Here is a 23,257-nt window from a genome sequence, read left to right as displayed (position 1 = left end):
TCAATGTTGCTCTATCGCCCACCTGCTCAGCTCCTGCTTCCCCTACCTCCCTGTCCAGCTCAGTGTTTTTTCAACTTCCCCCAGAAGGTCTGTGGCTCCCCTGCCCCTCTCTGCTCATCAATACTACCCCCTACCTCTCTGCAGAACTGAGTTGCTCTTCCCGCCTAACTCCCCACGCCTCCGTTGCTCTCCTACCCCCCCCCCCCCTCTTTCATTATTTAAATTTTGCCAATGCTGTTCCGCAATAGCAACAAACACTGGCAAAGCAACATTTTTGGCTAATGCCTTTCAAAGGGGAGTCCCATTGTTGGCTTTACCAATGCTGGTTTCTCTTGCGCTGTACTGCCTCCCTATGAGAGAAACCTCCAGCCTCGTACTAATGCTCCTAGAACATGTGGCAGGGTCTGGAACTTCAGCCACGCCTCCTGTGAAATTAACCTGGCCAATGAACAGGATTTCACCCCAGTCGCAGAGTTCAGTTCACCCTCAACAGTGCAAAAAACATCAGCTGTGGAGTGGGGGTGTTATGTTCTGTTATTTAAATTTATATTGGGCGCAACAGCTACCTAAAAAGGGTTTCCCGGCGCCAAGCCAGAGAGGGAGCAGGAAAGGAATCACTGATTAAACAACCAGGTTTTGAGTAACTTACGAAAGTGCGTTTAACTGGTTTTATTCCGGAGTGGTATCGGAAGAGCATTCCACAGAGAGGGGCCCAGGTAAGCAAAGGAGCGGCCACCCATGCGGGACAGCCTAATCCTGGGCACTGTGAATTTAGCTTGGGTGATAGAGCGAAGAGTGCGTGATGGTAAACAGGGTTGGACTAGATGTAGCAGATATTGAGGAGCCGTGCCCTGCTTGGCCCTGAACAATAGCTCAGAGCTTTGAACTTGATCCGGCTCTCGACCCTCAGCCACTGGAGGTCTCTCAAAGAACCCGAGATGGAGGCTGCTCTAGGAACCTGGCAAAGCAATCTTGGAGCAGAATTCTGCACCAACTGTAATTTACGTGTCACGTCATTATTGGCTCCTAAGTAGAGAATGTTGCTGTAGTCTAGTCTAGACGTTACCAGTGCCTGGACAACGGTTCTCTGGGGGGAGCTTGGCAACATCGAAACAATTTTCTTCAACCATTTCAAGATGGTGAAACAGGTTGCAGCCTGGAGAAACCCCGTCCAAGCACAGATGTGTCACGCGGAGTGCCTCTGCACCCCTTTCCAGGGCAGTGCCCCCTCTTGGTATCATCTCCAATGCACTCTTGGGTCAACGGTGGGTCAGAAGATGTCATCACTTCCCACCTTCAGTGTTCCAGATTGTTAAAAATGGGGGTCATTGAAGAGATTGAGTGTTCGGAATGGTTGGCCCCCATCGTTTTGGCACCCAAAGATGGTGGCAAAGGCATCCGCATGTGTGTGGACTTGCGTGGCCTGAACAAACATATTTGGGTTGACAGGCAGCCTTTGCCAAACATTTCTGAAACCCTTGCACTCATCAAGGATGCTAAATGCTTTAGTGTCATGGACTTATCTTCTGCATACCATCAGGTTCAACTTCATCCAGACTCGAGGCATTTGACATCATTTGTGACACCTTTGGGGGCTTTCAGATTCATTCGTATGCCTTTTGGTCTAGCTTCCGCTGCAGCCTGTTTTCAGAGGGTTATGAATAAGGTTCTTGAGGGACTGGCTAAAGTCCTCATTTTTCAGGATGACATTCTTGTTTATGGGAGGGATCAACAAGAACATGATAAACATCTCTGGAAGGTATTGTTGCGGCTTCAGGAAGCTGGACTTGTCATCAAGAAGGAGAAGTGCAAGTTTAGTGTAGCTTCCGTGAGTTATTTAGGACATACTATCTCTGCTGAGGGGATCAGTCCTAAATTGGATCTTGCTGAGAGTATTGTGAAGGCTCCTGTACCTATCAGCAAAGATCAAGTGAGATCATTTCTGGGGCTTGCGGAGTTTTGTTCTAAGTTTGTCCCAAATTTTGCTTGTGTTGCTTCCCCCCTCAGGTTATTGCTCAAAAAAGGGACACAATTTTCTTGGTCAGATGATTGTTCTCATGCGTTCAATTCGATTAAAAACATGATTGGTTGCATGCCCACTCTGGGGCATTTTGATGCTTGCAAGAAAACAATACTGTCCACTGATGCCAGTATGTTGGGATTAGGGGCGGTTCTCTCACAAGTTGTGGATGGTGAGTCCAGGATTATTGCCTTTGTCTCTCGTTCTCTCAAGGGTGCTGAAGAACATTATTCTGTGATTGAGCGGGAGGCGTTGGCAGTTTTCTGGGCTATTCACCACTTTAAGTACTACCTTTGGGGTAAACCGATAGTTGTTAGGACTGATCATCGTCCTTTGTGCCAAATTTTCACTTGCAAGGATGTGGATAATGTTTCACCCAGGATAAAGCGCTGGATGGAAGGATTGGTTGATTTTAACTTTATAGTTGATTATGTTCAAGGATCAAATAATGCGATTGCTGACTGTCTTTCGAGATTGCCTTTACAACAATCTGGTGTTGAGGTGGAGAACTCCCTTGTAGCATGGGTCCATGAGTCAGCTGTCAATTCTGAAGAGTGGTCCTTTACCTCTCAGGGGGACAATGATTTGGAGTTGCTTAAAGAATACTCTGTTAAGGGTTGGCCTCTGGACAAGGAGATATTGGAATCCTTGAAACCCTTCCTTAGTGTTAAGGACGAGTTGTGTGTTTTTGATGAGAAACTTTTGAGAGGTGATCGTGTAATACCTCCTCAAGGCATTAGGGATAAGATTATCAACTTGGCTCATGAAGGGCACTTGGGAAGGAATTTGACCATGGATAGCCTTGCGTGAGTGGTACTGGTGGCCAACCATGGATCGACAGGTGGAGGAGGTTGTTAGGGACTGCTGGGAGTGTGCCAACAGTGACAAAAGCAAAAAGACTCGTGCCGCACCCCTTTCACCTGTGGAAGTTCCCTCTGAACCGTGGTCGAAGTTGGGTCTAGATTTTGCCGGGCCTTTTGAATTGTTTGCTCGTGATGAGCGTTATGTGTTGTTGTTGGTGGACTTTACCTCTAAGTGGGTGGTCACTAAGTGTGTGCCTATGGTTAATTCAAGGACGGTGATTGATTTTCTTTTGGCGGAGTTCTCCAGAGAAGGTGTTCCTAAATATCTCATTACCGATAACGGGGTGCAGTTTGTCTCCCATGAAATGAATGCCTTCTTGAAGGAGTTATCTATTGTCCATTTCAGAACGGCTTTGTACTCGCCACAGGCCAATGGTCTAGCTGAAAGCATGAACAAGTTGGTCAAGTGCTGTGCTCAAAGAGCTAAGCTGACTGGGTCTTCTCTTAAGAAGATGCTTAGAGAGACGTGGTGGGCTCACCGGAAAACTCCTAATTGGTTGACTTCTCTTTCTCCTTTTTCAATTCTTAGAGGTCGGAAACCTCATGACAAGTTGAGTCCAGCACGGTTGAAGTTGAATGTGAATGATCTGAAGTTGAATGAGCAGTCTGAGTCTAGACGAAGAAACTATCAAGAGGAGTACAAACGTAGATTTGATCTGAGAAATTCCTCTCTCCTGAAACATTGGAGTGTTGGGGATGAGGTGCTAATCAGGAACCCTGGTATGTTGAGGAAGGGTCAATCCCGATACATGGGGCCCTTCATTATCAAGGAAGTCAAGAGAAATGTTGTTGTTCTAGATTCTGGTGATGTATGGAGCATGTCCAGGTTAGTTAAGTGGCAACCTGGGTTCAAAGCTGATGATTCTGACAAAATGGGTGAATCTGATTTCAGCTCTGTGTATAATGATGTTTCTTCATCTGTTCCTAGTTCTAGCACTCACAGGAGGTTTAGATGTAAACCGATTTGGCACAGTGACTATCACATGTCTTAGACATACTTGGAAGTTGCATTTGATTGTTTTTGAAGTGCTGGTTTATTTTTGTATGTTTTGTTCGTTTCAATCTCATCTTTTGTTTAAAAAGAAAATGTTTTGCAGTTTCTGCTTCTATTTTATGGGAGGAAGATGTGTTATGGTCTACCTTATCCCTGTTCCTCTTTACCTTCCTTTTCTTTTCTGTCCCTTCTTCTCCTCATCTTCTATTGTGGAATGTGTCTTTACATTCCATATGTGATGACATGAACTGGGGAGAATGTTAGCGGACTGTGGCTTTGGCAGTTGGAGCTGAGCTGCAGTTTGAGCTGGTGGTCCTTTGCTGTACTACTTATTAAATCTACTTAAGGATTTCTACGTTTCCTGCATCATCTTTTCATTGATGTCATCACTTCCCACCTTCAGTGTTCCAAGGGAAGATCTTCACAGATGCCCTGTAGTCAGGACTGGCTTTAGCGCTGTTGGCGCCTGGTGCGACAATCATTTTTGGTGCCTCCACATCCCATGACCGCCTCCTCGGATTCTCTCACTACCATCGGGCAAAAGTGCTCCACATCTCTGCAATCATAAGTTATTGGCAAACATAGCACCCCTCCCCCCGAAGTCAACGCCCCCTCCACAGGCACAGGTCAGTGCCCAGTGCAGCTGCACCGGTTGCACTGCCCTAAAGCCGGCCCTGCCTATAGTGACCTCCCACCCTTACCCGCTGTAATCCAGAGTGTATAACACACAGCACATCACAACTAGCCATACAACTAAACCAGCGTGGTTGTGTGTCCTTACTTTCAGCATCTTCTCTTCGGCAGAGCTTTATTTTACTTTACTTCCTTTACTTCATCTCACCTCACTTCGTCCCACTGCCCTGACACTATAGTTTACAATAGTGCTGACCATTTTCAGAATGCTATTTTAAATGTAATACAAAATTAGTGTGTGGATTAGGGAAAAATCTTATATAAGAAAATAATTTTTGAAAAAGAAAACATAAAAAACATTTTGCATGATATTACATTTTTTTCAAAACCCAAAAAGAGCAAAAAATTTGAAAAACTATACACTCAATTTAAAATCTCTGGTGCAGAAAGTGATAACAAATGTTTAAAAAACTACACGCAAAATTTCCAAAATTTGCACATGTTTTTAAAAAAGAAAGAGAAGGAAGGCTGTTTTTAAAGAAACTGAAAATAAAGAAAAATCTTATCAATTAAAGAGGGATCGAGTCAAAAGATATTTTCGCTCGTAATTATTGTTTAAGTCTAAACATAACTCCATTTAAATCTTTTGGGAATTCACAAAAGGATTCCTGGCAGGTGTAAATAGTTTTTCTACTGCAGATTTCTCCACCATGTGTCCAGAGAAATACGCAGTGGTAAATCCTGTGCAAGGTGAGGCAAATGGGCGCTCCACGTCACAGTTACGTGTACGTTTTGTGAATATACACACAAACGTACATTTGTGGGCATTCTGAGACTTAGGGGCTGATTTAGATATCAGCGGATGGGTTACTCCATCACAATGGTGATGAATAAATATCTTGTCTGCTGAAATATAAACCCCAGAGGATAGAATAGGATTTATATATCGGCGGATGGGATATCCATCAGTGTTGCGGCAGAGTAACACGGCCGTCGAGATCTAAATCAGGCTCTTAGATCTGATATTCCTTCACACTGGAAATGGTTGGAAATTTACGGTTCACTGACACAACATCGATGTCACAAATATCGATGTAGAAAATATTAATGAAAAAATATGGAGTACAAAAATATCGACTCCTATACTGAAACAGGTAAGTTCAATGTGAAAAGTATAGGTGTATAAAATATCAACTTTCATATAAATATAAAATAAAATAATAAATATTAATTACATTAAATATTGAATATAATTTTAACAAGATAAATTAAACTAAATATAAATTGTAATAAAGTATACTGAATAAAGCTTATAAAAAAAGTAAAAACCCAAACATAATAATTCATACATAAATATTTACTTTAAAACAATTATTAAACTATTATTTATGTTAAAAGTTTAAAATAATATACAAAATAACTATATATTTAAGATTTAAAATATTAAAAACAAAAGTCAAGAATAAATTAAGACATGAAACTATTAAAAAAATATTTAAACTTACATTTCACAATACAATCAGTACAATAGTAGGCAAAGTGTTGGACAGCAAAGGGGTGAAAATAACTATTCCCCCTCTAGTGAGTGCCAAAGTAGGGTAAGTGTTGGATAGTGGAGGAATTACATTTGCTATTTCAACTCTAGTGAGTGCAACAGTAGAGAGAGTGTTGGATAGTGGAGGGGAAAACATTACTATTCCCACTCCAAAGAATGCAACAGTGGGGAAAGTGTTCTTCTTCTTCTTTCAGAGTTTCATATAGCTCGAACTTGACCCGGGTATCACAGCGCTTTACATAGCACTAGTTACGTTACATTAGGACACACATTCATTTTGGTTAGGCACGGGGAGATTAAGTGATTTGCCCAGAATCACAGGATGTTCAGCGTCATTGCCTAGACTCGAACCCGGTTCCCCAGATTTGAGGTCGACCGCCCTAACCGTTAGGCCAACTCCTCTCCCCAAAGTGCTGCATAGTGGAGGGGCAAAAATTACTATTCGCACTCCAAATAATGCAACAGTAGGGAAAGCATTCGATAGCGGAGGGGTAAAAATTACTATTCCAACTCTAGTGAGTGCAACAGTAAGGATGTGTTGGCTAGCGAAGGGGTCAAAATTACTATTCACACTCAAACAGCTAAAACAACAATAAAAATATTAAAAATAAAAAATATATAAAAATAAACAACGAATATTCAAAAGATGAAAAATCAAATATAATAAATATATAAAAAGAAAACATATTATAATATTAATTACATATAGAAAAACGACAAATAATATATGAAATAATAAATACATTTGTAAAAAAATTCTTTTAAACTATAAAATTTTTATGAACCAAAAAGTTCATTAATACATACATGTATTTCTTTTATTTCATACCCTATAACACCACACCAATAACAACATATTTCAACATTTGGATTACATTTACTTCCATAATTAACATAATTAATAATCAATTAAAAACATTATTAATAAAAATAATAAACATTAATTGACTACACACACTTTACAACTATAATATCCACAACACACACCTAAATTAAACTATAAAATAATAAAACACAACTAAAACTTATTTTTAAATTAAAAACTATTACTATTAACAACTAATAATAAAGTAATTAAAATGTTTTTAATACCCACCCTTTACCCCTTTAAAAGTACAACCAACACAAAAAAATAAACAATTGCCTAAAATAAATATCAAATAATTATCATTAATTAACAAATATGTATTAATTAATTAATACAAATTACTTCCCACCCTTTACTCCTATAAACACAACACACACCTAAAATGAATTGCACAATTTCCATAATTAATTACCAATTAATTAATTCAAGTTAATTAACGTCCAATTATTAAATCGTCAATTAAAAATAAATTACTTCCCACCCTTTTCACCTATAAACACCACAACACACACCTAAAATTAATTACACAATTACATAATTATTTATCAATCAATTAATTAAGATTAATTAATAACCAATCATTAATTCATAAATTACAAATAAATTACTTACCACCCTTTACACCTATAAACACCACAACACACACATACAATTAATTACACAACTATCATAATTAATTACCATTTAATTAATGAAAATTAAAATAGCACTATAACATCTCAATTAAACAAATATTAATAAATACAAAATAATCAATACATTTAATATAATTAAATTACTTCCCATCCTATTCCCATATAAACCCACAACCTGCTACGGAACTAAAAACACAAAATTCCAATAAAAAAAATTATAACTGCTAAAAATATAACACATATATTAAAAATACAAACAATTCGTATAAAAAAATACAACACATACATATAAAATATGTACTAAAATACATAACATTAATAAAAATTATACATTTTTAGCAACTATATTTTTGCAAACGCTATTAAACACTTCGATATTTTTAAAATCGATATTGATTACGTTAAGTCGATATTCTTGACCACGATCTTCTTGCTGTCGAAATTTCTGAACCACGATATTAGACATTGACTTGGGGAAGGGCTGGAGTTACCCCCTTCCCGCTTGTCTGGCGCAGTTTTCCAGGTGAACCTCTGAGAATGTTTCTCAATTATAACAAGGCTGAAGGTACCACCAGGCAGTCGTAATCCTCTGCCTGTACTTCTACTTTTAAGATGTGTCAGGCTCAGGCCCCTATTTTGTAATCGAGGTGATGCACGTTCCTTTTCTACTGAGGTGTTAACAAGGCGCACAGACGGCAGACACCATCAAAAGAAGAAAAGGCAAGAAGCAGGGGGGGTGGGGGGGGGGCTGGCAAACACGGCGGAAGGGAGGGGGAAACTGTTCATGCCTGGCCACACGGACCCCCTGACTTCAGCCTGAGGGACTGGAGTAAAGGGGATTTACAGAGACATGGGGAGTAAAAACAAATACATAGAGGTGGGTAGGTCAGCATAGGGAGGGAATATGGGGGGTTTCCTCAAAGGAGGGGAAATGTATTAACTGAGGGGCGTTTGTTCCGTAGGTGGCAGGACTCAGCAGGGTGTCCGGGTTTGAGGGCGGCTACAAGACCATGAGACGCATCCCTTAAGGTGGTGGCAGACTCTTGGCAGCTGGGGCGCTGTGAGTAGCAGCCCTGCCTGGCTCCCCAGGGGCAAGGCTCCATCACACAGCTCCTCACCCTCCTCACCCTTACACAGCCTGCCTCCTCGTGCTTCATGGGGACACAGCTCCATCACACAGCTCCTCACCCTCCTCACCCTCACACAGTCTGCCTCCTCGTGCTCCCCATGGGCAAGGCTCCATCACACAGCTCCTCACCCTCCTCACCCTCACACAGCCTGCTTCCTCGTGCTTCATAGGGACACAGCTCCATCACACAACTCCTCACCCTCCTCACCCTCACACAGTCTGCCTCCTCGTGCTCCCCAGGGGCAATGCTCCATCACACAGCTCCTTACCCTCCTCACCCTCACACAGCCTGCCTCCTCGTGCTCCCCAGGGGCAAGGCTCCATCACACAGCTCCTCACCCTCCTCACCCTCACACACCCTGCCTCCTTGTGCTTCATAGGGACACAGCTCCATCACACAGCTCCTCACCCTCCTCACCCTCCTCACCCTCACACAGTCTGCCTCCTCGTGCTCCCCAGGGGCAAGGCTCCATCACACAGCTCCTTACCCTCCTCCCCCTCACACAGCCTGCCTCCTCGTGCTCCCCAGGGGCAAGGCTCCATCACACAGCTCCTCACCCTCCTCACCCTCACACAGCCTGCCTCCTCGTGCTCCCCAGGGGCAAGGCTCCATCACACAGCTCCTCACCCCCACCCTCACCCAACCTGCCTCCTCGTGCTCCCCAGGGGCAAGGCTCCATCACACAGCTCCTCACCCTCCTCACCCTCACACAGCCTGCCTCCTCGTGCTCCCCAGGGGCAAGGCTCCATCACACAGCTCCTCACCCTCCTCACCCTCACACACCCTGCCTCCTTGTGCTTCATAGGGACACAGCTCCATCACACAGCTCCTCACCCTCCTCACCCTCACACAGTCTGCCTCCTCGTGCTCCCAGGGGCAAGGCTCCATCACACAGCTCCTTACCCTCCTCACCCTCACACAGCCTGCCTCCTCGTGCTCCCCAGGGGCAAGGCTCCATCACATAGCTCCTCACCCTCCTCACCCTCACACAGCCTGCCTCCTCGTGCTCCCCAGGGGCAAGGCTCCATCACACAGCTCCTCACCCTCCTCACCCTCACACAGCCTGCCTCCTCGTGCTTCATAGGGACACAGCTCCATCACACAGCTCCTCACCCTCCTCACCCTCACACAGTCTGCCTCCTCGTGCTCCCCAGGGGCAAGGCTCCATCACACAGCTCCTTACCCTCCTCACCCTCACACAGCCTGCCTCCTCGTGCTCCCAGGCGCAAGGCTCCATCACACAGCTCCTCACCCTCCTCACCCTCACACAGCCTGCCTCCTCGTGCTCCCCAGGGGCAAGGCTCCATCACACAGCTCCTCACCCCCACCCTCACCCAACCTGCCTCCTCGTGCTCCCCAGGGGCAAGGCTCCATCACACAGCTCCTCACCCTCCTCACCCTCACACAGCCTGCCTCCTCGTGCTCCCCAGGGGCAAGGCTCCATCACACAGCTCCTCACCCTCCTCACCCTCACACAGCCTGCCTCCTCGTGCTCCCCAGGGGCAAGGCTCCATCACACAGCTCCTCACCCTCCTCACCCTCACACACCCTGCCTCCTTGTGCTTCATAGGGACACAGCTCCATCACACAGCTCCTCACCCTCCTCACCCTCACACAGTCTGCCTCCTCGTGCTCCCCAGGGGCAAGGCTCCATCACACAGCTCCTTACCCTCCTCACCCTCACACAGCCTGCCTCCTCGTGCTCCCCAGGGGCAAGGCTCCATCACACAGCTCCTCACCCTCCTCACCCTCACACAGCCTGCCTCCTCGTGCTCCCCAGGGGCAAGGCTCCATCACACAGCTCCTCACCCTCCTCACCCTCACACAGCCTGCCTCCTCGTGCTTCATAGGGACACAGCTCCATCACACAGCTCCTCACCCTCCTCACCCTCACACAGTCTGCCTCCTCGTGCTCCCCAGGGGCAAGGCTCCATCACACAGCTCCTTACCCTCCTCACCCTCACACAGCCTGCCTCCTCGTGCTCCCCAGGCGCAAGGCTCCATCACACAGCTCCTCACCCTCCTCACCCTCACACAGCCTGCCTCCTCGTGCTCCCCAGGGGCAAGGCTCCATCACACAGCTCCTCACCCTCCTCACCCTCACACAGCCTGCCTCCTCGTGCTTCATAGGGACACAGCTCCATCACACAGCTCCTCACCCTCCTCACCCTCACACAGTCTGCCTCCTCGTGCTCCCCAGGGGCAAGGCTCCATCACACAGCTCCTCACCCTCCTCACCCTCACACAGCCTGCCTCCTCGTGCTCACCAGGGGCAAGGCTCCATCACACAGCTCCTCACCCTCCTCACCCTTACACAGCCTGCCTCCTCGTGCTTCATGGGGACACAGCTCCATCACACAGCTCCTCACCCTCCTCACCCTCACACAGTCTGCCTCCTCGTGCTCCCCAGGGGCAAGGCTCCATCACACAGCTCCTCACCCTCCTCACCCTCACACAGCCTGCCTCCTCGTGCTCCCCAGGGGCAAGGCTCCATCACACAGCTCCTCACCCTCCTCACCCTCACACAGCCTGCCTCCTCGTGCTCCCCAGGGGCAAGGCTCCATCACACAGCTCCTCACCCTCCTCACCCTCACACAGCCTGCCTCCTCGTGCTCCCTAGGGGCACGGCTCCATCACACAGCTCCTCACCCTCCTCACCCTCACACAGCCTGCCTCCTCGTGCTCCCCTGGGGCAAGGCTCCATCACACAGCTCCTCACCCTCCTCACCCTCACACAGCCTGCCTCCTCGTGCTCCCCAGGGGCAAGGCTCCATCACACAGCTCCTCACCCTCCTCACCCTCACACAGCCTGCCTCCTCGTGCTCCCCAGGGGCAAGGCTCCATCACACAGCTCCTTACCCTCCTCACCCTCACACAGCCTGCCTCCTCGTGCTCCCCAGGGGCAAGGCTCCATCACACAGCTCCTCACCCTCCTCACCCTCACACAGCCTGCCTCCTCGTGCTCCCCAGGGGCAAGGCTCCATCACACAGCTCCTCACCCTCCTCACCCTCACACAGCCTGCCTCCTCGTGCTCCCCAGGGGCAAGGCTCCATCACACAGCTCCTTACCCTCCTCACCCTCACACAGCCTGCCTCCTCGTGCTCCCCAGGGGCACGGCTCCTTTACTCAGGGTCACAGACACTGATAGTATTTTTCTATCGCCATAACTTGTATTTACAAAGGGCTTGTTTATTGTATTCATAGCAGCAACATTGGAGGTGAAAACGTTACCAAGCATGTACTCAAGAGGCTGCTCCAAGAAGAGGAGGTGAAAAGGGGGCGCTCATGTGTAGTAAAGCTGAAAAGAGGCGCAGAGTGAGACTAGCTCAACGAATGTAACAATCGGTTTCCATATACAACTGGTTATAACATGAGCACCAGTGGATTGCGGCCTGTCCCAATAATTCCCATGGGATGTAGCAGAGACATTTCATCTGTTCGAAAGGGTGGGAGGGTTGTGGCATGGGGTGCAGGCCCTTGGTAAAGGGTAGAGGCCGGCATCATTCTCTGCCTCTTTTGTGTTTTTACCTGAATAAAATAAACACAGTGGTTACCTTATTCTTTTCCCAAGGTGCATAATTGGATTTGTACTGTTTGCTGAATATATTTCTGCATATTTTGAATTGTTAATGTTTTTTTACTTAAATGCACGACTAAATGAGTCCTAGGGACAATTGTTGTTGTATATCATAAGTCTCAAGGGCAGGCAGAGCTGAGCTATCCTCGAACCGCGCTAGCTCGCACCTCTAACCCTCGACAAATATGCACTTTAGTTTACTGTCAGATTAACCTGGTGCTTATATGTAGCGCCATCTGGTATGTCTGACTTTACAGCGCTAAGAAATTAAAACTAGCCACCACCAGCACACACAGCTTCTACATTTCTTTGCTTTGAATATTTGACCCCATTTCGGAGCACGAGGCGTGTTTTCCGCCCATATCTCGTCCATGTCGCTCTTAGGTTCACCTTGGTTGAGGCGTCTTTACAACCACAGACAGGTGTGCGTTATTCAGGGGTTGTCCTTCGTGATAACATCAGTGAGGCGAGGTGTACCCCCTCTCTTTCCTTGCCTTTGTAGCGCACAGCACACACGTGTGACTATTTGTGGGACCTGCTGAGGTGGTAAAAATCCACCACAAACTCTCCAGCCGAATATCTCAATTTCTGGCCGTGCATCCGGCAGAGCCACAGGTCAGTGCACCCCTACTTTACACACGCGTGGCCGATTTACAAAGGCATGTAGGACAGCTGATGTAGGAGTACTCAAAGGATACTTCTGTAATATTCTTTTGCATACCAACACATGCTTTTGTGATTGGGCTGCACAGCTTCTAAAAGAGGACTAAAATGGGAGCATTTGGGCCACATTCAGACACGTTTCGGCACCGACACTACTGTAGTCCTTCTTCTGGTGCTTATAAATGCTTTTGTGAATCAGCCTGAGTCTGAAACTGTAACATATACTCTATTTTCCAAAAGTCTGTAATGTGCAAAAATCTTGTTAAAAGGCAAACTCAAAGGGCAGCGGGAAGTTATGCCTTTTGTGGAGTGTAAGGCAGGGAGCCACCGTCCTTGGCATCGTGTGCGTGCTCATTGGTGCATTCCTGAGGCACAGAAGAGTCTTCACCAGGGCTCACCAGCATGTGAACCTGCCTGACCTCCAGGTACGGAGACTCGACCTCAGTCTCTGCCTGGGTCTCTCCATGTAAGGGTGGAAGGAGTGAGACCAGGGGTGTCCACTATAGGCCCGGAAGGGCTAGAGCCTGCCAGATTGTTAGGACGTGCACAAAAACGTCCCTTGTACATGGTTAAAATCTATACTATTACTCCACCCATAATAACTCCCTACGCTACCACAGGGGCTCAGTGATGACACTGCAGTCAGGGCAGAGGCGGGGGGGGGTGTGCTCCTACGTTTGTGTTTATAATTTATCACTCCTAATAGTGTCACTGAATACAATGATATCATGAGTATCCCGAAGTAAGGGATGTAAAAGGAGTGATTTGAGAAGACAGGATAGAGCTCTAGAAAAGGATTCGATGACCAATTTCATTTTGCGTGCGAGGACTGATGGGTTATCAAGCCCTCTAGTTATCAGGAGTTTGCTCATTAAATAAAGTCTAATCGAGAAGCAACAACACGTCCAAAGAGCTTTGACCACTATAAGCCACCTGACAATAATACCTGTAAGGTTACATTCTGCTCTGATGAACTATTACCTGCTCTCACTGTAGAAACTCCCCAGTACGAGGGAAATCTTAGCCCTGAAGAAGCAACAATATACCTGTCGGTGTTGCGAAACGTGTCAAAATTCTGGCAAGTACAGTTGTTATTGAATTCACCGTACATCGAGATTTTAATATCGGTTCACAATTGAATTTAGCATAAACAAAGTTGAATAAATCATGTAATGATGGATCATTTAATCAGTTTATATACCCCCTCCCGTCTTGTCCATTGTTACGAAGGAGCCACCACCTTGTTACGTCTTGCTGCCGATCTCTATTTCTTTCAGGCCGTCCCTCTTCCCCTCAAGTTTCTTAACTAAAGGAGTGCTGGTGAACAGGGTAAAGAGGAGCCCAACAGTGTCTCTTGTTTTGTGGCTCGCCAGGTGCCTCTGTGGGGTGTTCACCTCTGTGGATGTTTATCTAATGTTCATCATCTGCGCTCGGGCATTAACAGGTCGCTCCTGTGTTGCAAGTACAACTGAAATGCGTCTTCTACTCCTGCTCACTTTTGTTTCACGCTTTTTGCAGCCGCAGACAGTCGCGCATTTGCAACTATCAAAGATGCTCATCACGGCGCATCTTTAAAAGTTTCGACTTTATGCATCGGGCAAATGGACAGGGGAGTTTGACATCTGAATCTGGTCGAATGAATCACAGTGGGAAACCTCTACCCATGCCCGTGAAGGTTTGGCCTGGATCCAGACGCTAGCTCAGGGGGTTTCAGCGCAGCTGCTAGGGAGTGCACTGTGAGCTCTTTGATAAAGAACAGGAGATGTTTCTAAGGCTGACGTCAAATGATGCTCTAATGTATGGGCTAGTGCTATGAGGTACATGTGTATGTTTCACAGAGGTATACAGCAAGGGAGCGGTGAAAAACAGACCCTTGCCATGAAATGTTCCATCCATCTGCTAATGTTGAAACTTAGTCCTACATGTGTGCTGTTTGCAGAACTTAAGTCCTTCAAAAGACACAAGAAAAATAAACAAACCAGTCCCAGTACCTCTGAGGTATGTAAGCCAAGGGGTCCTTGTAGACTAGCCCCAGTACCTCTGAGGTATGTAAGCCAAGGGGTCCTTGTAGACTAGCCCCAGTACCTCTGAGGTATGTAAGCCAAGGGGTCCTTGTAGACCAGCCCCAGTACCTCTGAGGTATGTAAGCCAAGGGGTCCTTGTAGACTAGCCCCAGTACCTCTGAGGTATGGAAGCCAAGGGGTCCTTGTAGACCAGCCCCAGTACCTCTGAGGTATGTAAGCCAAGGGGTCCTTGTAGACCAGCCCCAGTACCTCTGAGGTATGTATGCCAAGGGGTCCCTGTAGACCAGCCCCAGTACCTCTGAGATATGTAAGCCAAGGGGACCTTGTAGACCAGCCTCAGTACCTCTGATGTATGTAAGCCAAGGGGTCCTTGTAGACCAGTCCCAGTACCTCTGAGGTATGTATGCCAAGGGGTCCCTGTAGACCAGCCCCAGTACCTCTGAGGTATGTAAGCCAAGGGGTCCTTGTGGACCAGCCACAGTACCTCTTAGGTATGTAAGCCAAGGGGTCCTTGTAGACCAGCCCCAGTACCTCTGAGGTATGTAAGCCACGGGGTCCTTGTAGACTAGCCACAGTACCTCTGAGGTATGTAAGCCAAGGGGTCCTTGTTGACCAGCCCCAGTACCTCTCAGGTATGTAAGCCAAGGGGTCCTTGTAGACCAGCCCCAGTACCTCTGAGGTATGTAAGCCAAGGGGTCCTTGTTGACCCGCCCCAGTACCTCTGAGGTATGTAAGCCAAGGGGTCCTTGTAGACCAGCCCCAGTACCTCTGAGATATGTAAGCCAAGGGGTCCTTGTAGACCAGCCCCAGTACCTCTGAGGTATGTAAGCCAAGGGGTCCTTGTAGACCAGCCCCAGTACCTCTGAGGTAGGTAAGCCAAGGGGTCCCTGTAGACCAGCCCCAGTACCTCTGAGGTATGTAAGCCAAGGGGTCCTTGTAGACCAGCCCCAGTACCTCTGAGATATGTAAGCCAAGGGGTCTTTGTAGACCAGCCCCAGTACCTCTGAGGTATGTAAGCCAAGGGGTCTTTGTAGACCAGCCCCAGTACCTCTGAGGTAGGTAAGCCAAGGGGTCCCTGTAGACCAGCCCCAGTACCTCTGAGGTATGTAAGCCAAGGGGTCCTTGTAGACCAGCCCCAGTACCTCTGAGGTATGTAAGCCAAGGGGTCCTTGTAGACCAGCCCCAGTACCTCTGAGGTATGTAAGCCAAGGGGTCCTTGTAGACAGATGGAGGGAGCTGTACCGACCACAGGTGTCGGTGAGACTAGAATGGCGTAATCCCCTAAATCTGAGGTTTTCAGCAAAAGGCAGCAAAAAAGTATCACTTTCCAAAGCAGTTACCTGATCGATATAACGAACTCTGTTTAGAACAAATGAATACAGTTCTATTAATGGGACAAAATGGACGACATCTCTTTTCTATCTACCTTTTTCAAATTATTTCTTTAGCATAAACCCACCCCGAGCCCCTCCCCAGTCCCATTTGAGTCAAACTGTAATTTCTGCAGGAAACATCCGTAGGAGGAAGGGGGTTAACTTAAAACTAAAAATATTAAAGCTATAAATTCATACTCTAAAACCTCTATTCTGAAATAGAGATGCAAGCGCTGGAAGAAACTTCCAGAAACAAATATTGAATTCCACAAATGTTCCGCACTGGAAGCTGATTATCAGGGGCGGTCCCCCACACAGAGCGCGGTGCGGCCCGACCCCCACCAGCATCTCCAACGCTACCAAGAAACAGATCTCAGCATTGCATGGTATTTACTTGGTCACATTTCTGTCTCTGTTTAATCATATTAGGTTTTTATAGTTGTTCCTTGACGCCTTCTGATCCTTGAAAACTGACGGTGGTTTAGTATTTTTGACGTCCTTCCACTGCAGTCTACTGTTTTTGACATTTTTCCCCATTTATATAAAACATTTTTGCAAATCCACCATGAAAGGGAACACATTTCTCTCCACGGCTCTCTCGATCAAAGGCCATCCTCCTGGTTTTAAGGTGTCCAGCCTCTTCGGGGAGACCCCCGCTCCTTCCAAGCAGAACACTTCACGTTGAGGGCAGACCCTCAAATCTGGCCCCGGCGTCCACGGAGTGCAGGTCCCTTTAAAGGGAATGTAGCTCCCTGTAAACTGCTCTTTTAGGGCAAAGTCAGAACTGTATTGTAATCACACGTTTTGTTGTCAAATTATGCTTTTTGCTTTCCACTCTCTAAATGTTCCCATAAAAGCACTCACCTGTGAAGAGTAAGGCCAGCCCAAGAGTACACATGGCGCCCTCCATCGTTCACTATTGCCAGCTGATTGGATACTGAGCTCACGGCCCGCAGTGAGACCTCATAAAGAGCTCCTCGTTCTCTGATTGGTCCTTTCTGCTTCCGGTTAGAATGCACCCCCCAACAATCACTTTTATACCTCTCTCTCTCTCTCTCTCTCTCTCTCTCTCTCTCTCTCTCCATTAATCATGCCACACATGGCCTCAAACCCCACAGAAGGCAGTTTCACGGTCCTTTTATACACATGTATTACTTGAGTCTCCTAAAGTAACAGCAGCGCCTACATGTGTGAAATGACGCATCTCACTTTGGGTGTTACCTGTGTGCAGGTTTTGTACTCCACAGGGCCGCAGGTATTACAGAGCTCATGCCGGGGTATTTGTAGATAATAAAAGAAGGATGCTTTTTTTTTTTACACAGAAACCTCTTAATAATAGATTTGCACCCTGGGATTTCTGATTATTATAGAAGTCAACCTTTTGTTCTTCACAGGCCTCCATTTATTACAACTTTCCACCCATGGATTTTTTTAGATAATAAAAGTAGTGCACCTTTTATTCTCTATAGAGGCCTGTTAGTTACAGCTCTCTACAGCTGCCGTGTTTAGATAATAAAAGAAATATGCAGTTTATTCTACCCAGAGCCTCATTTATTACAGCTCTCTCTCTGCCAGTGGCCTTTATTTTAAAAATAAAAACTGTACCTTTTTTTCCAATAGACAGAGTTCGTCTGGGATTTTTACATGATAAAAGAAGCCTGCTTTTCATCCTACACAGCACCCTATTAACTTCACCGCTGACATTTCTACAAGAACTCAAGCAAGCTCTGAGCCCAGGTCAGCTTGTATTAGGACCACAAAGCTGGAAGCCCCATGGAACTTATGTCTTCAGCTGGGAACTTTAAATCAGTGTTTAAAAAGCAGCTCCAAATGCCATCTTTGATAAGGGACTTGGGGACTTGTAACCTTAAAAAGCATTCCCCCTACACGGCCGACACTCTCTCAAAAGCTCTCTCGCGGGTCCCTCTTGGTCCCACTGTCTAAGGCACTGAGACACCACATCATTCGCTTGCGCTTCCACTAGCCCCTCTTCAGGGATTTCGCCTCGCGTGGCTGCGCACAAGCCTCCACCCACAGGTGGTCGCCTCTGTGGCTCTAAGGGCGAGTCGCTCACTCCCTGTGTGCAGGCCCCGACTTATTCATGGAAAGAACAACATAGCCGAGACCACCTTTTCGTACAAGAGGCCGCGACCAAGTGAAAAGGGCCGAAAACACACACGTCAAACAACTTGGTTACGGACATTAATGTTGTTACTCACGTGTTGGGACCTAAGGATGGGGGTCACCAAGATGGTTTTATTAGACGAAATTATTTCTCTGTCTGTTAAGAAAGCTTTTCATGAAATATTTGTAATTTTCTTAATTTTAGATCACAATTAATACATTTTACGACACTTAATGTATGATTTTATTTAATTCACCATAAGTGATTTGATGTAATTTTATTCTACACAGAGCCCCATTCACTGCACCATTGACATTTTTACCAGTTGAAAAGTGCACATTTCATCCTATAAAGAGGCATATTAATTTCACATCTGCAAACCTGGTATGTTTGGATAATTAAAGGTGGGCGATGTCTATTCTCTACAAACCCCCCCCCCGCTTTAACGCACCTTTTACTCAAAGATGTTATCTTTGTGTTTAAGACAGGACACAAAATACAGTTTTCGAGTAATAAATGGATATCATAAGCCTCCCTTTACACGGACCTGCACTAAAGGAAGGTGTCAACCGGAATTAGGCTACTGGAACGTATAACATCACGTCCAGGAGAAGTGGAAACTACTTGTAGACTAGAAGAGGTGTGACCATGCATGCCCGAGACAAATGGTGACAGAGAATATGAGACAGACGATGAGGCGAGCAAATGGAAAGCCTGTGGGCTGATTAAGCACAACATGTCTCTTCGAGGCAGCGCATGCGCCGTCTAGCTGAGACCTAAGAATGACTGGCTATGGATCTAGCTATAGTGTTCATCTATGGAGGTACACATCTGGAATGAAGTCTAGTGGTGCGTATGTGCAGTAGTATTTGCGAACAGTGCAATGTGGTGACCAGTGATAACTGGCGTCCGGTGGCATGTGACATCCAATACTATCTGGCAACGAGTAGTATACGGCGACCAGTGGTGGGTAGTGTTGAGCAACATGTGATTTCCAGTATTAGGTGGCAAACAGTAATATGTGGTGACTAGTAGTATGTGCTATTCAGCGGCAAGTGACGCCCAGACTTATGTGGTGACCAGTGGTACGTGGTCAACAATGGTACGCGGCAACTGGAGGTAAGTGGGAGCCAGTGATGTGTGGTGTCCACCGGCACTTGACATCCAGTGCTATGTGGCAGCCAGCAGGATTGGTCCTGTCAGATGTGGTTGAGAGCACAGGCCCTTTGAGGTACATCTGGTCACCACTCACTTGCCACAGTTCTCACATTCACACAATGACACACTAGATGTAGTGAAGGCTTCTAGGAAATATTCAAAGTATAAACAAGGAAGGCTCCTCATGAAACATTGATTACATGGAAAGAGAGACCGCACCCCTTCTCAGCTGCAGCCTTGAGCCGTAACGCCGTCATGAGTCCACCGCTCAGTAAGCCAATCCCAAAGGGACACCTCATCCTCTGTCCAGTCGCCGCCCAGTGCGGTGCACCTGGAAACCTACTCTTGCGCGTCAGTTTTCATCGAGGTCACTACATTTGCTTCTTTCACGCCTTATGCACTACGGGATGGAAGCGGTCATTCTGGCCTTAGACAACACCCCACTGAGACATAACACTAGGCACAAACCTCTGGGCTGTTCTACTAGGGCTATTATTTGGGGTTCAGTGGAGCCCTTGAGTAAGGAGAGTACACTGCTATCATCATGCATGTAGAACATGTATGTGGTATTTCTACAGTGTGAACTTACCCAAAGGGCAGTGTAGAGCTGCACAGGTCACCAAAGACAGACATAAAGTCATCGAGTGATAGGCGAGGTAGATGGATTGTGGATGGTTCATGCATTGTGATGTTGTGTTCTTTAAATAGGTGCGTCGTCAACTCTTTCCTCAACTGGAGCAGCGTTGGGGCAGCCTTGATGGATACAGAGGTGTTCCAGAAGCTGGGTGCACAGACGGAAAAGGCGGTCGCCTTGTCTTTTCATTTTTACACTTCTTAGTCTGCGGTCAGATGGGTCCTGGCTGTGCTGAGAGCCACCAGAGGTGGTGAGCTGGTGGGAAGGGCAAGCGAGGGGCTGGTCATGGTGGCGTCTGAAATGATGCAGGTGGCTTTAAAGATGGTGTGGGCAAATAAAGGAGCTATCATGGCCTCATGGTGGGGGTGAAGCCATCATATATCTTCAGGCCGTGGATCAGATGTGTTGCGGGTGTGGGATGCCTTTAACGGGTGCCACTGTACAGCCTGGGAGTACACGTAACAGGGCTTTACTACCACTCAGAAGTGAGATTACAAGGGCTTAAAAAGAGGTTCTGAAGTCCCTTTCTGGACTTTAGAAGAGAGTTTTGGCAAAGTGTCCTTATGGACAGCAGCGGCCTTTGCAGGTAAGAGTGGTGGGGCAGTGGGGCCAGGATGGGGGGGGGGGATTTCGATGGACGATGATGAGGGAAAATGAAATGAATAATTAATGTTCCCTCTACATCGTTCATCGAAATCCCCCCCACCTCGCCCCACCGCTCTCACCTGCACGGGCCGCGGCTGCTTGTGGGTGACTTTGGTGATCAGGCTGAATCCGAGGGATTCATCATCGGGTGAAGGTTGGGGGTTGAAGCTGTCAAGGTTGATGCCACTGAACCAGGTTTGTGCTGTGTCTTCTTTGTTGTTCTTGGCAGACAGCAGGAGTTCTGTCTGGTTGGGTTGGGCTTCTGATGGGTGATGGAGCGCCAGGTCTGGATGATGCAGGCAGTCTTTGAGGCATTGGATGTGTGAAGCAGAGCCCACTGGCCAGTAGATTTGTGCACTGGCGAAACCTGAAGTTGTGTTTTGTGAACAGAGCACTGGTGGTGCCAGGGGCTGACCCGTCTGTCATCACAGAGTGACTGCTGGGGAGGCGGGGAGGGGGCTCGGGGCATCCATACACACCTGTCTGCTTGAAGATACTGTGGCTTCTTAATACGTAAGTTGTCCAGTGACTCGCAGATGACACAGGATAAGAGAGTTGACACATTTGAAAACAAGACAAAACATAGATGTAAGATTTAAACACACCAAGTATTAATTCTCCAATTTAAAAGGGCAACGTGCTTGATAAAAATATGAGCTGTCAATTTTAAAATTGCTAAATGGTAGAATCTGGCATTTCAGGGGTCTTTAAACCAATGGTATTACAATTATGAATTTAACCATAAGACATTAAGTACACTTTCAGATGAATTTGTAATTGCTAAAATTGAGACCTTATATTAGATTTCCATAAATTGTGTGTACTAAAGAGGCTGCAGAAAACCAGTGTGACAGTTCGCATATACAATATAGGTTGTGCCTCTGAGTGGCACGCATAGGAACATTGTGTTGTATGTATTTATGTATGTGGTCTTTCTATAGCATGAACCTACCCTATAGACTACAGAGCTGTACAGGGCCAAACAGAGGCCTAGAGTGAGCGGGGGATGGGCAGGCAGCTGGTTTGTGGCCGGTTGATGCCTTGCGATGGACTGCGCTTTAAAGGTGGGCGGGGCCTCTTCGCCTGTGGGGGGGTTGTGTGCTGTGCCAGCGCTTATCAAGAGAACACAACTATTGAGACAGACTATTTGTCAGTTTGAACCACAGAGAAAGTGGGGGATGGAAAGATTTACACCAAAAACCCACTTTCTTCTGCTTTATTTCGGTTCAACGTTCACGCTTTTCTTATACCAGTTCCTCAAATTGTAACTCTGCTGGCATCATCGGATGAAATTCCTTATTTTACAATAACTTCTAATTGAGAAATGTTCATTCAATGGCATTTGTGATGGAATTCTCAGGTTTGCCAGGAACATGAAAGTGTGAAATGTTCATTTTCAGTGGTTTTTCCCCAAAGATCTATTGCTGAAAATGTACTGAATCTGTTGCTCTGTAAATAAAACATCTACACACCGGGTTTCTGCGGATTTCTTTTCTAGCTAAATATTTGCCAAAAACATTGTAGTCACTCATTTGTGGATTTTGTCTGCACCAAAATCTATATTTTTCTCTTTTTATCTCACAGTTTTCTTCAAAATGAAGACTGGCAAAGTAGGCAGAGTTCACCCCAGAATGTCCAAGCTCCTGTGCCTGTGACGTCAGCAGTGCCACTCATCCCTGCCTTCCCCCGACGCCTGAGCTCGAAGGCAGCCCTGCATCTGTGAATCCTGCCCCCCCCCCCCATACTCTTTGACCCCTTTGCTGCCTGCTTGGGGTCTTTCTGTTGCTTTCTTTTCTGCCCATCCCCCCACCCCACCTTTTTCCCCATCAGTAGACAAAAAGGCCCCAGGGAGGCACTGAAAAAGAAACTAAGACGTTTTTAACTGGTGGCTGGGCGCCCTAGCCCCCCCTAGCCCCTCTGGGCCCGCTTGCCGCTCAGGCCCCATAGCCCCTCTGGCCCACAGTTGCTGGGCAGGCTGGGCCCTCTAGCCCCTCTGGGCCCCAGGTGCAGGGCAGGGCAGGCAGGCTGGGCTCCCTAGCCCTTCTGGGCCCCAGTTGCAGGGCAGGATGGGCCCTCTAGCCCCTCTGGGCCCCAGGTGCAGGGCAGGCTGGGCCCTCTAGCCCCTCTGGGCCCCAGGTGCAGGGCAGGCTGGGCCCATAGTCCCTCTGGGCCCCAGTTGTAGAGCAGGGTGGGCCCCCTAGTCCCTCTGGGCCCCAGTTGCACGGCAGGCTAGGCTCCCTAGCCCCTCTGGGCCCCAGGTGCAGGGCAGGCTGGGACCCCTAGCCCCTCTGGGCCCCAGGTGCAGGGCAGTCCGGGCCCTCTAGCCCTTCTGGGCCCCAGTTGCAGGGCAGGCTGGGTC

At 47.1% G+C, this 23,257-nt stretch overlaps 1 protein-coding gene across 1 annotated transcript in view; it reads right to left on the bottom strand.

Moving 5' to 3' along the window:
- Positions 1-17,263, bottom strand: part of LOC146783028 (immunoglobulin kappa light chain-like) — a 71,891-nt gene extending 54,628 nt beyond the window's left edge. The window contains exon 1 of the mRNA XM_085637601.1: positions 17,201-17,263. Coding sequence (XP_085493727.1) covers positions 17,201-17,246 — 46 coding nt within the window. The 5' untranslated portion in view covers positions 17,247-17,263. The remainder of the gene's footprint in view (positions 1-17,200) is intronic.
- Positions 17,264-23,257: the final 5,994 nt, after the last annotated feature.

The sequence above is a fragment of the Triturus cristatus genome, chromosome 12 (assembly GCF_964204655.1).
Source record: "Triturus cristatus chromosome 12, aTriCri1.1, whole genome shotgun sequence".
NCBI classification, from domain to species: domain Eukaryota; kingdom Metazoa; phylum Chordata; class Amphibia; order Caudata; family Salamandridae; genus Triturus; species Triturus cristatus.
This window is presented reverse-complemented; position numbering and strand designations above follow the sequence as displayed.